This window comes from Lissotriton helveticus, chromosome 6, assembly GCF_964261635.1.
Source record: "Lissotriton helveticus chromosome 6, aLisHel1.1, whole genome shotgun sequence".
In the NCBI taxonomy this organism is placed as follows: Eukaryota; Metazoa; Chordata; class Amphibia; order Caudata; family Salamandridae; genus Lissotriton; species Lissotriton helveticus.
Window position 1 is genome coordinate 1258164175 of NC_136067.1, and position 12051 is coordinate 1258176225.

At 48.8% G+C, this 12051-nt stretch overlaps 1 protein-coding gene across 1 annotated transcript in view; it reads right to left on the minus strand.

The window, feature by feature from the left end:
• TCP1 (t-complex 1) overlaps nt 1-12051 on the minus strand; it is a 175772-nt gene that overhangs the window by 105505 nt on the left and 58216 nt on the right. Inside the window, exons 4-5 of the mRNA XM_078648976.1 lie at nt 11407-11504; nt 6583-6693 (exon numbers count right to left, since the gene is read on the minus strand). Of these exons, the coding sequence (XP_078505102.1) occupies nt 6583-6693; nt 11407-11504 (209 nt within the window). The remainder of the gene's footprint in view (nt 1-6582; nt 6694-11406; nt 11505-12051) is intronic.

Sequence of the window (12051 nt, forward strand, 5' to 3'; positions counted from 1 at the left end):
CTGTTGCCCAGAAGACTGTCCCCTTCCTCTACCCTGCGACCCGAACAGTCGTTGGAACTGGCGGTAGGGTTTCTTGTCTTTGGGCTTCTCCAAGCCCACGGCCGTCAGGGTTTCAGCCTCGGCCTTCATCCTGGCCATTTTGTCATCTGCATGTTTCCCGAAGAGGGTGTCGCTGGAAAACTGCAGATTTGCCACTCGCTGTTGCGCTTCAGGCTTGAGAGACGTCAGCCGGAGCCAAGCATGGCGTCTGATTGATACCGTGGCAGTATCCATGTGCGGCCAACAGGGAGATATCCGCCGCGGCGCTGATGGCTTGGTTAGAAACCAGCATCCCTTCCTGGACGATCTCCATGAAGTCCTCTTTCCTGTCCCGCGGGACAAGGTCCGCAAACTGTTCCATGGAATCCCACAGCGCACGGTCGTACCGCCCCAGCAACGCCGAGTCGCTGGAGGCCTTCATCGTCGTGGAAGACGTCCCACACGCCTTCCTTCCAGCAGAGTCAATCCAGCGGCTCTCCTTATCCGGAGGCACAGTGGAGGACGGGGAGGTAGCATGTAGTTTCCTAGCCGCCGTCACAATCACCGAATCAGGCACTGGGTCCATCCGTAAGAAGGTCGGGTCCGACTGGCGCCCTGTACTTCTTGACAAGCCTGGAGGGAGTGGCTTTCACCACGGCCGGCGTAAGGAAGAGCTGTTCAGCAGGCTCAACCAGTCCTGGCACCAAAGGCAGTAGGGGGCGAGACAGGTGCTTCCTGTGCAAAGTCTCGAAGATCACAGAAGTCGTCGGCGTAGGGGCCGTCACCTTGATCCCCAACTACGCCACCCCCCTCAGGAGAACCTCCTGGAACGTGCCAATGTCATCTATCGGAGACAACCTCGTCCCCGGTGAATCCGACAACGTAGGTGAATATGAACGGGTCCTAGAGGTCGAACGGGACCTGGACCTATGCCTCCTATGGCGATGTCTGGATCTAGAGGAGGATCCGTGTCTACTTCTAGATCCGTCTCTCTTCCCTGAGCGTGACCTCGATCTCCTGGGTCTGGGACGCTCAGCCGGCTTCCCCGGGACGGACGTCTTGGGCTTAGGAGGAACCTTCGACTTAGGAGTCTTCTTCGGAGGAGTCGGAAGTCTGGGCACCGGAGGAGGAGCACCAGGCACAGGGGCCTGTGGTCCTGACGGAAGAGCAGGTAGAGGGCAATGGAGGAGGGGTCGGAGCCCTCGGAGGGGGACCTCTAGGCAAAGGAGGAGGAGGAGGAGGTGTAATAGTCTTCTTCGGGGTATACACCTCTGAGTACACCGTTCCCGGCGACCCACCATCCTTTCTTGACTGAGGGGAGCCCCCCACAGTCCTCGGCCTATCCTTACGACCCCCCCGACGTCGAAGACCGGTGTCCAGACGTCGAACGTGGTCCCCTCGACGTCGACCGTTTCACACGCCTCGGCGTCGACCGGCTTCTATGCCTCGACGTCGATCCTGACCAGATGGACGATCCTTTATACCTCGACGGCGAGCGCTTACGCCTCGGCGGCGACCTCGACCGCCTCACCGGCAACCTCTTCGATCGCCTCGACGTCGACTTCTTCCGCGCCGGAGACCTCTTATGCCTAGACGGCGACCTTGTCCGCTTCGACGGCGGCCTCGACGACGTCCTCGCCCTTGACGGTGAACGGCGGTGTCGCCTCGACGGCGAGCGCCGACGCCGGGTCCTCCGATGCCGTCCACTCGACGCCGAAGAAATAGACACTGGGTTCGACGGCGGCCTGTGTAAGTCCCTCGACGTGCGACGTTTTCTCGACCCAGAGCCCTGGGGAGACCGGGAACTGGCCGTGGACCTTCCTCTCGACGTCGTGGTCAGTGCAACCGACCCAGACGGAGACAGTGGACGTTTGCTGGACTTCCTGCCCCTGGGGAGCCCCCCAGAGGCCTCATCATGGGCAGTAGAAGCCCCTCCAGACCCACCTTGAGCCTTCAGTCTTCAGTCTTCTCTCTTCAAGGCCCTGAAGTCTGATCTTCCTCCTGTCCTTCAGGGTCCTGCCAGAGAAGTTTTTACAGATCTCACACTCCTCTGGGATGTGGGAAGAGGGAAGGCAGAGGATACACACCTCATGGGTGTAGGAAGGTAGATCCCTGACTATGGTTGCCCCCAACTTTTTGCCTGGTGTTTTGCTGGTTTTCTGTCTTAGTTGACCTGGGACCCTGCTATTCAGGGCCCCAGGCCTACTGCTCTCTCTGTAAAATGGATTCCATGTACCTTAGGTACATATCTAATTGGATACTGAGTCACCTTATCAGCCCCTGTACAGTGTACCTTAGGTACCCAGGGCATAGGTGTACCCAGGGCCTACCAGGGGCTGCAGCATGTATTATGCCACCCCTGGCTGGCCATCCAAATCTGACACAACTGGCTGCACGACAGCTGGGGCAAGGTGGTGTAATCACCCTTTGCTTTAGATATAGTATTCCTATATCTAAACCTAAATGGGCACACAGATCTCCTATCAGTCACTCCTATGGCAGGCCTTAACAATCCTGAAGGCAGAGTGCTTGGAATCGTGTGAGATGGTGCTCTGGCATGAGCTGAGCCTGTCTGCGGCTTTCGGGATCCATCCCTTAGCCGTTTCCATGATATCGCATACCATATACTCTTAAGTGCATTATAATCCTCGCGGTTATATGCCAACTCTGGTATCGCTTTATCAAAACATGTCGAGTAAGGTGTCATACGAATTGGAATACTAACCCCTCGCCAATTCTGGCGACGGGGTTAGCATTCCACCCTTCTAGAGGGACACGACCTCGAGGGACCGGCCATCTTCAGAACTGCACGACGCTTGTCCAGCACGACTCCCGAGTGACCCTCGACTGAGTGCTTTGGGGTAAGAGAAGCCCCGACCCTGAGCAGCTCCAGCACCGAAGTTCAGCCCCCCTGCATCCACGAGATCTGCGTGGGGCCCTTCTGCTTTTTGCTACTCGGCGCGTTGTCCAAGTCGATTGCCCGTTGGCTAGTGGCCCTCTCACGACGCTCCACGACGACAACTACTGCTGGTCTGGTTGCTCCAGACTAGCCCTTGCTCCCCTCCAAAAGAGGAGCACCTTGGACCCTCCTGGTCCACTCAAGACGCCATTTTAGGTCCACCGCGTGGGCCTTGCATTTGCCAAGACTTGTTGCCCAATCCTGGGTCCAGCAACGTCGACAGCAAGTACCTTCGTGGGACAGCTCGCACCTCCATCCTGGTCGCCGACAACGCCTCCTGGTCCGAGAGACTGCAGAGCCCAGCAGCGCCCACTCACCTGGTCGAGGTGACTTCGCCCAGTGCCACTCTGGTGCCCATCTAATCACTGGCTAGTGATTCAGAACTTGGTCCCCTCTGCTTTCAGGTTTTCTTCCCTGATCCAGGCTTGGATCACTCCGAACTTTCTTCACTGGCCGCCTGCCAGCAACTCTTTCTTCAGGCTCCTGGATCTTCAACGAGGGTTTCCGACGCAACTTCAACCCTATGCAGCCGCAGCCCCTGGGCTAGGTAACCTGAGTACTCCGGTGCTCCAGCATAGTCCAACACCCTAAGTGTTCGGATCCACTCCAGTTTTTGATCCACCTAGTCGGGTTCGCCCGAGAACAGTAACTTTGCAACTGCTAGCCTCCATAGACTTTGTCCCGCTTTACGCGTGAGAGTTCCCACTCTGCACACGACGTCCACAGGCCTCCTGCATCTAATCCCAGTGTTTAGAATTGTAGGCCTAGCGATTCCTGAGTCTAGAAAAGTATTACTTACCTGCTAGCACGTTCGCATTCCACTTACTGTGTATATGGTTTTTCGTGCCCCTAGGGCATTTGTGTAAATTGTGCGACTTAAAGTATTTTCTTAAGAGTTTTGTATTGTGCTTAGCTCCCTGACTCATAAAGAGTTCAGGGTAGTCTTGTTAGAAATAAATATACATTTATTTTCATAACAACTTGTGTGGTGTCCTTTCACTTGGTGTTCAAGGGGTAATGTGATGGTAAAACAGCTGGCTTAACACGCCCTCTAGAGTTTAGCCTTAGACTGCTCGTATCCATGCTACTAGGATAGCTGGTCTATAAGGTTGACTTACAACCAATCATCAATAAGGGTTGTTTGGACTGATACATAGTGATCACTAGAATAGTGAGCACTGCATATCAGGCCAACTTCTCACAATGGGGATCTGACTTGGCCTTCTACCCTGAGCACTCCGGGCATTTGTCAAATAATGCAGGCATTATGGACAACAAAAGGGTGCAGAAAACCAAGAAGAAAGTCACTAGAGTACTTTAAAAGTACACAAAATCGAATTTAGTGAAAAAACACCAACAAAACCCTTGAAAAGGGAGAGCTCAATGCTCCAGGGTCCTGCTTGCAGGAGCCGGAAAAAAGAACTGAAAGTAAGTTGGACCTGCTATGCATTCTGGGATACTGGGAGAAGGTTCTGGAAGATTCTTTTAAAGGTACCGTATCCTGTTCTGAGCCACATAATGGCAGCCTATGGGGCTTGTCTGTCCAAGTTCTTCTCTCTATCATTCCTGAGGGAGTTTGCTGTTAAAGCAATGGAAATCTATACAGGCTTTTGCAGTTTTGTGGATTTTATGGTGGAATTTCTAGTTGAAGTACTGGACAGTGTAGCCTTTTAGGCTGCATTATCGGTCTTTAAATTCTCTCTTAAGTGTCTATGCATTTCTGCATTTTTTGACACTGTAAGAGATTATTTTTGATTGCTCCGGGGTCCACGCACATGGGCGGGACTATTCACTAGATTATGACTATACACAGAGATCCCCTACTACAGAAATGGTTCACTGACTTAAGACTCCCTTATAACATGCTTTATTTGGGAAAACTGCGTAAGCAGGTGGGCCTGATGACGATGACGAGTCCAACTGGTGACCGAGGGCTTGCGGTTACAGACTTTGAAATGTATTACTTAGCGGGACATCTGCAGTGGTTCACAGGATGGACAGACACAGAAAAGTAAGGATGGGCCATTTATACCAGAACTGGATTCTTTACGTTTTTTGCTGAAAGTGGGTGGAATCCCTGCATACTGTACTGTACTGTCAAGATACAGGTGGGTGAGGTGCTGTTGGAGGAGATGCGTCCAAGAACCAGCAAATCCTGTATTCACCAAACCTTCCCATGACAGTACTACATATCCTGACACATGGAGGACAGTGGGAGTGATTGGACATGGGTGGGGGAAACTAGTTTGGTGGACCTTTACAGAGACGGGGGAACTCCTCCCATTTGAGGACTTTAGAGAAGGTATGGACCTTCCCCAATGCCCGTTTTTTACTGCATAGAGGACAGCAGCCGTCTGACGGGACTGGATGGTAGGCACCTCAGAATGGAAACCTAACACCTGATACATTGGCACAGCAGGAGGCAGAATTAAAGCAGATGCATGCCTCTATAGAGCAATGGGAGAGAATACCCTAAAACCACCGAATGTACTGAAGGACCTCTGGCCGATGGACCAAGGCACCCCTATGGATGACAAGGACTGGGAGAACATCTTGGCCAGGAAACCCAAAAGGTCGAGAAATGCCGGATTTAGGCGAATTACATTTCTTCATCCTGCACTGTCGAGAACTAGTGTGGGAGGACTACAGTTTATTTCCCTAAGGCACAGCAGTGAACTGCAAAAAAAGGGAGGGGTGCGGGGGTTAGTAAAGCAGTGTTCTGAACAGATAATGTTGATGCATGCTGCGGTACATGGTCTTTTTCCATTGGACATCAACTTCACAATGAGCCTACCGACTAAATGTACACACTGATTATCCTAAGCAATTAAATTGGTTGAAAAAACTAAAATGTAAGGCAACTGCTATTCAGACTCCCAATTTTCAGAATAAAATTCAAATGCAAAGCATGGCATTAGGCATACATTTGGGATACTCTGGATAAGTTATTGAGTAGAGTGCCCTTTATTTTTCTGAAAGTTAAATAACTCCCACTGTCCACATGAAACATACCGACCTGAATGAGCAATCAGCCAGCCTCAGTCTGAGAACAATTTTGATTTGCTTATAATTTGATAAATCATACCGATCCGTACTTAGACAGCGAATGTGGCATGAAGTCAGTCATCTATGCATGTGTACAAGGTTGACTGCCCAAAAGGCCCTTCCAGCCGTCACACTCCCATCCACTGCTTTACATGGACAGGCCCTTACACATTCCAAGCACCTACTCTTCATGTATTGGGAAAGGAATCATGTCTGAACTTTACAGCAGACCTGAAATCTTACACAGTTTATTCTGGGATACGGAATTGCAGGTTTTTGGTTTCTATGTAGTCTTGGTCTTTGTCACCTTTCGACAAAAGCTCTGCATGGTCTCCAGCTTGGTCTAGGTCATGCTCTACTGCTACCTTGTGAGTTTGTCCAAAGTCAGTCAAGTTACTACTTCTGACCAATCACTTCTGCTGTATAATGTGTACTTGTTAGCATGTTTTTGTGTGGAGGTACAAGTCATAGAAATGGCTTGTGGGGTCCTTTGCTTTCAGTTGTGATTCAATAGAGTTCGCATTAGTCACAAGATTAATAACCACTGTTCTAAAGGATACACTCCAATGATTTTGGAAGACATGGAGGTTTTTGCTGCACTGAGGAGACATTCTCTTCCCAACTCGTCTGTGTTGATAGTAAGATTTTCATTGATGTAACGAACTGCTTCCCTGTGCAAAGAAAGCACACCAATTGTATTTCGGACCACTTTAAGACATTTTATCCTTGACAGTTTTGTAAATCTTCTCCAATGAACAAAATGCTAACAACGCAAACAACGTTAAACCTATGAACTTGTTCATTACTACAATTCTTTAATCCAAAGGATCTAGAACATGCAACTTTTAGTGTGCCACATGCTTGAGGCACACTAAAAGTTGCCACAAAAATAAAGTATGAAATCTTTACGATGCTTTCACAGAAAATGCATTTCCAATGACACATGTGCATCTACGTTTATCATTTAAAATCATGAAAACACTTATCTAACCATATGAGCTGCGAACATACAATACAAAGGGACTGTATGTGCGATTGGTTGTTAAACGATTGTTTTAGCTCATAGTATTTTATACTTTTAAATACCAACGTCCAAATCTTGGCCCAAGAATTGCCTTATTAAGAGCAGTGCTTCCCAACCTTTTTAGCACCAGGATCTAATTTTTAGAACCAATGTTTGCGATCTATCTAGCTTTAAAGGACATGAGACAAGGCTGTGAACTGCCAAAATAACACTTACCTTTTTATGCTTTACTCTCCAACAGCAATTATTTGTGACCACACCCTTTGATAAGTCTTTATTGGGCTCTGGCCAAGATATTGATTTGCTCATGAAAGTGATGGATGGTTGACTGCACTGGAGTATGGAACTGTAATACTTTTCAGAGAGCGGTTCTAGCCTATCCCATCCATTCACTGAAGTCACAAAGCTTCTGAAAAACCTTGGTGTGGATACCAGCGACTTTAGCAATTTTTGAAAAACCCCTACTGCAACAGAGCATGGAAAGGCCTCATATCAATTTTTGTGCTAGAACGAGACATTGTGGTGTATTAGGGACTCCATATATACATACTGTAATTGCATTTATATAGAGCTTACTACCCCTGACGAGGCGTCAAATCGCTTAACATGGAGTAGCGCGCAACTCTGGAACCCAAAAAGGATTAGTGGCGAGTTAGTATAGGGAAATATTACATTTATTTTGAGCGGTGGACACATGAGTGTTATTTGGATTGAAAAGGCTAGTGGAGAGATAGAAGAGGGAGGGGTTTGCTTTTGTAAAGCGCTTGGTATCCCATCAAAGAGGGATAGAAGAGGAAAGGGTCGAGAAAGTGTTTATTTGGTGATCATATCAGCAGGAGCAAGTTTGGGATGAGCAGATGGGGGAATCAGAAGAAAGGGTTTAGAAAGTCGCGTTTGTGTGGTTAGTGTACCAGACAACAAACATTGGTTATGAGTTCTTGAAGCTATGGTCTGCATTTGTCAGTCTAGTTACACCTATGTTAATGAGCCATATCTGCTAGATGGAAGGTGCACCAGGAGACGTCTGATGTCCGATTGCATGCCTTATTACAAAGAATAAAAGAATTCTAAAGGACTTCCTTATTCACGTTTGGACTTTCTCCTGGTGCACCTTCCATTTTTTCGTAAACTTCCTTGTCTGGATTTCCAGTGGAGTCCAACTGCGGCAGACTTCGGAAGTGTAATGCACAGGACATTTATATTGACTGAACTGGGATTGGGGTGCGGAACATAGGGCCAGCCGCAGTGTTTTAAGTTATGTCATGTCTGGTAGTTGTAAAAAAAATTAAAAAATAAGACACTACAGCCTTTCCTTTTACACTCATTGTACCCAGTAAGTTGGTCGCATAGCTCACTTTACAAACTGCTCACTATGCATTCAGAGAAAGAAAAGTAAACACCATTCACCATGTGTAGGAAGGTAGATCCCCGACTATGGTTGCCCCCAACTTTTTGCCTGGTGTTTTGCTGGTTTTCTGACTTAGTTGACCTGGGGCCCTGCTATTCAGGACCCCAGGCCTACTGCTCTCTCTGTAAAATGGATTCCATGTACCTTAGGTACATATCTAATTGGATACTGAGTCACCTTATCAGTCCCTGTACAGTGTACCTTAGGTACCCAGGGCATAGGTGTACCCAGGGCCTACCAGGGGCTGCAGCATGTATTATGCCACCCCTGGCTGGCCATCCAAATCTGACACAACTGGCTGCACGACAGCTGGGGCAAGGTGGTGTAATCACCCTTTGCTTTAGATATAGTATACCTATATCTAACCCTAAAATGGACACACAGATCTCCTATCAGTCACTCCTATGGCAGGCCTTAACAATCCTGAAGGCAGAGTGCTTGGAATCGTGTGAGATGGTGCTCTGGCATGAGCTGAGCCTGTCTGCGGCTTTCGGGATCCATCCCTTAGCCGTTTCCATGATATCGCATACCATATACTCTTAAGTGCATTATAATCCTCGCGGTTATATGCCAACTCTGGTATCGCTTTATCAAAACATGTCGAGTAAGGTGTCATACGAATTGGAATACTAACCCCTCGCCAATTCTGGCGACGGGGTTAGCATTCCACCCTTCTAGAGGGACACGACATGTATGTAACCCCTAACCCCGGTTAAAGTCAGACAGAGCCTTAGCATCCACAAAATGGATGCTGCCACCGAGACACAAGTCTGCCCTCCTGCTGCTGGGAGTCCTCCCAGAGCAGGAGATAAGGACAAAGGGTTTCCTGCCAGGGGCGGTGCCAGCACCGTCCCAGACAGGATTTTGTGTATTGTAGGTAGGCAGGGCTTCAGAGGAAGGTGACTGCACGTGGCACCCCGGTGCTCACTGTGCATAGGCTGGCTTGAACCAGTTCCAGGGACACTCCAGACCCTGTGCTGGGGAAAAGCCCGCCAAGGAAGTGGGTGTAACCACCCCCCTCCTGGTCCCACCCCTAGGGCAGGACTTAGTCGCGTGCCAGCCCCCTTTTCCCAGATAAAGGTAGGAGCAGGCCCCCTTCCAAATTAGATCTTTGGAATCAAGATACCACCTTCCACGAAAGGACTTCACGATTTCTTCTTCAAGATTCTCCCTTGTGGCTAAGGAGTAGTCACCCTGCATCCGCAGGCACCATCTAAGAACACTGCGGTCTGCTGCACGTCCTTCCTCCGGAATCCGACTGCCCAGCTCGACGAGACCCGCTTCCCTGGCACCTCTGACCTCTACCCACCTCTACAGCACAGCTGAGAACCGTGGGTGCGACGAGACCTCGAGGGACCGGCCATCGCCAAGACTGCACGACTTCTGCACAGCAAGCCCACCGAGTAATTTCCTGGTGAGTGCTTTGGGGTCCGAGAAGCCCCCACCCTGAGCAGCTCCAGCACCGAAGAGCAGCCCCCCAGCATCTCCACGATCGGCGTGGGGCCCTTCTGCTTTTTGCTGCTCACCGCGTTGTTTGGCTATTAGCCCGCTGGCTTGTGGCCTTCCGAACGACGCCCGACGACAATACTGCTGCTGGTCTGGTTGCTCCAGACTGGCCCTTGCTTCCCTCCATCGGAGAAGTACCCTGGACCCTCCTGGTCCGGCTAAGACGCCATTTTAGGTCCACCGCGTGGGCCTTGCATTTGCCAAGACTTGTTGCCCAATCCTGGGTCCAGCGACGTCGACAGCAAGAACCTTCGTGGGACAGCTCGCACCTCCATCCTGGTCGCCGACAACGCCTCCTGGTCCGAGAGACTGCAGAGCCCAGCAGCGCCCACTCACCTGACTGCGGTGACTTCGCCCGGTGCCATCCTGGTGCCCACTTAATCACTGGCTAGTGATTCAAGAACTTGGTCCCCTCTGCTTTCAGGTTTTCTTCTTCCTTGATCCAGGCTTGGATCCATCGAACTTTTCTTCACTGGTCGCCTGCCAGCAACTTCCTTCTTCCAGGCTCCTGGTCCGGCACGAGGATTCCCGACGTCTTTTCAGACCTATGCAGCTGCAGCCCCTGGGCTAGGTAACTTCGGCACTTCGGTGTCCCAGCATAGCCTCACTATTCAAGGGTCCGGATCCACTGTCGTTTTCTCCCTACCAGGTCGGGTTCGCCCGTGAACACTAACTTTGTGAATTCTAGCTTCCATAGACTTTGTCCCGCATCCCGCGTGAGAGTGCACACTCTGCACCCGAGTTCCCTAGGCCTCCTGCTAGTAATCTAAAGGTTCAGTAGTCCAGTCCTAGCGATCCCAAAGCCTCTGAGAATCGTTACTTACCTGCTAGTAATTCGCATTCCACTTTTAGAGTATATGGTTTTTCGTGCCCCTCGGGCATTTGTGTATAACGTGCTAACTTAAGTATTTTCATAAGAGTTTTGTTGTGTGCTTAGCACCCTGTCCTCATAAAGAGTACAGGGTTGTTGTGATTCTAATACATACATTGTTTATTTTCATAACACTTGTGTGGTGTCCTTTCACTGGGTGTTCAAGGGGTAATGTGATGGTAAAACAGCTGGCTTAACACGCCCTCTAGAGTCTTAGCCTTAGACTGCTCGTATCCATGCTACTAGGATAGCTGGTCTATAAGGTTGACTTACAACCAATCATCAATAAGGGTTGTTTGGACTGATATATAGTGATCACTAGAATAGTGAACACTGCACATCAGGCCAACTTCTCACACCATGTAAAAAGAATAAGCAGCAATTTGGCATAAGACGTTGACTAAAATGTGATCTCTGTATTTGAAGCCCGCCAACAGTGACAAGATTAATGCTAAATTTAAAGGCAACATTATGTATTGCTCGTTCATTTCATTTTCTGAAGCCATGGGCTTTTGTAACCAAGAACCACAGCTAGGAAAACACTAAGAGTATACAAAATGGAAAATTCGTCTCACTTGCAAGCAAGTCGATATCCACCTATAATGGATGTGGGGTGAATCTTCTGTTTCACAAGTTCATCAGCATTTTTCAACAGCTCTGCAGCAATAATCACCTGTGTGAAAAACACAAAAATATGCACACAATAAACAAGAGCCTGTTGGGCAAATTTTAACATTGTAAGATTCATGGATAGAAAAGCAAACACTCATGTTAAAAGGGCGAGTTCCACCAGTGCAAAACATGCCATTTATTTGTAATATCAAAAATTCTAATTGTACAGAAAGCAATTTTACATTAGTCAGCTATCATCTAATCAGGTTTGTTCAAGCCACTTCACACAATGAAGCATTTATTGTTTCATCATGACTTGCAGTTAAACTTGAGTCTCTATGCCCCATGCGTATAGCTGCTCACACCACGAGCAAGGTATGGCAGTAAGTTAAATGGGAAGGACTTCAGAAAATTTTGTTTAATGTAGCAAGAAATCTACTTATAAGCTTGCAAACATTAGTCATTGCAAACAGAATAACGAGTGTCAGCAAACAGGCATATTCAAAATGTTGACACGTTTCCTTAATCATATAAGCAACTTCATACAGGTCTACAAATTTTCTGGCAACTTCATACAGGTCTACAAATTTTCTGGCTACGTTTGCCAG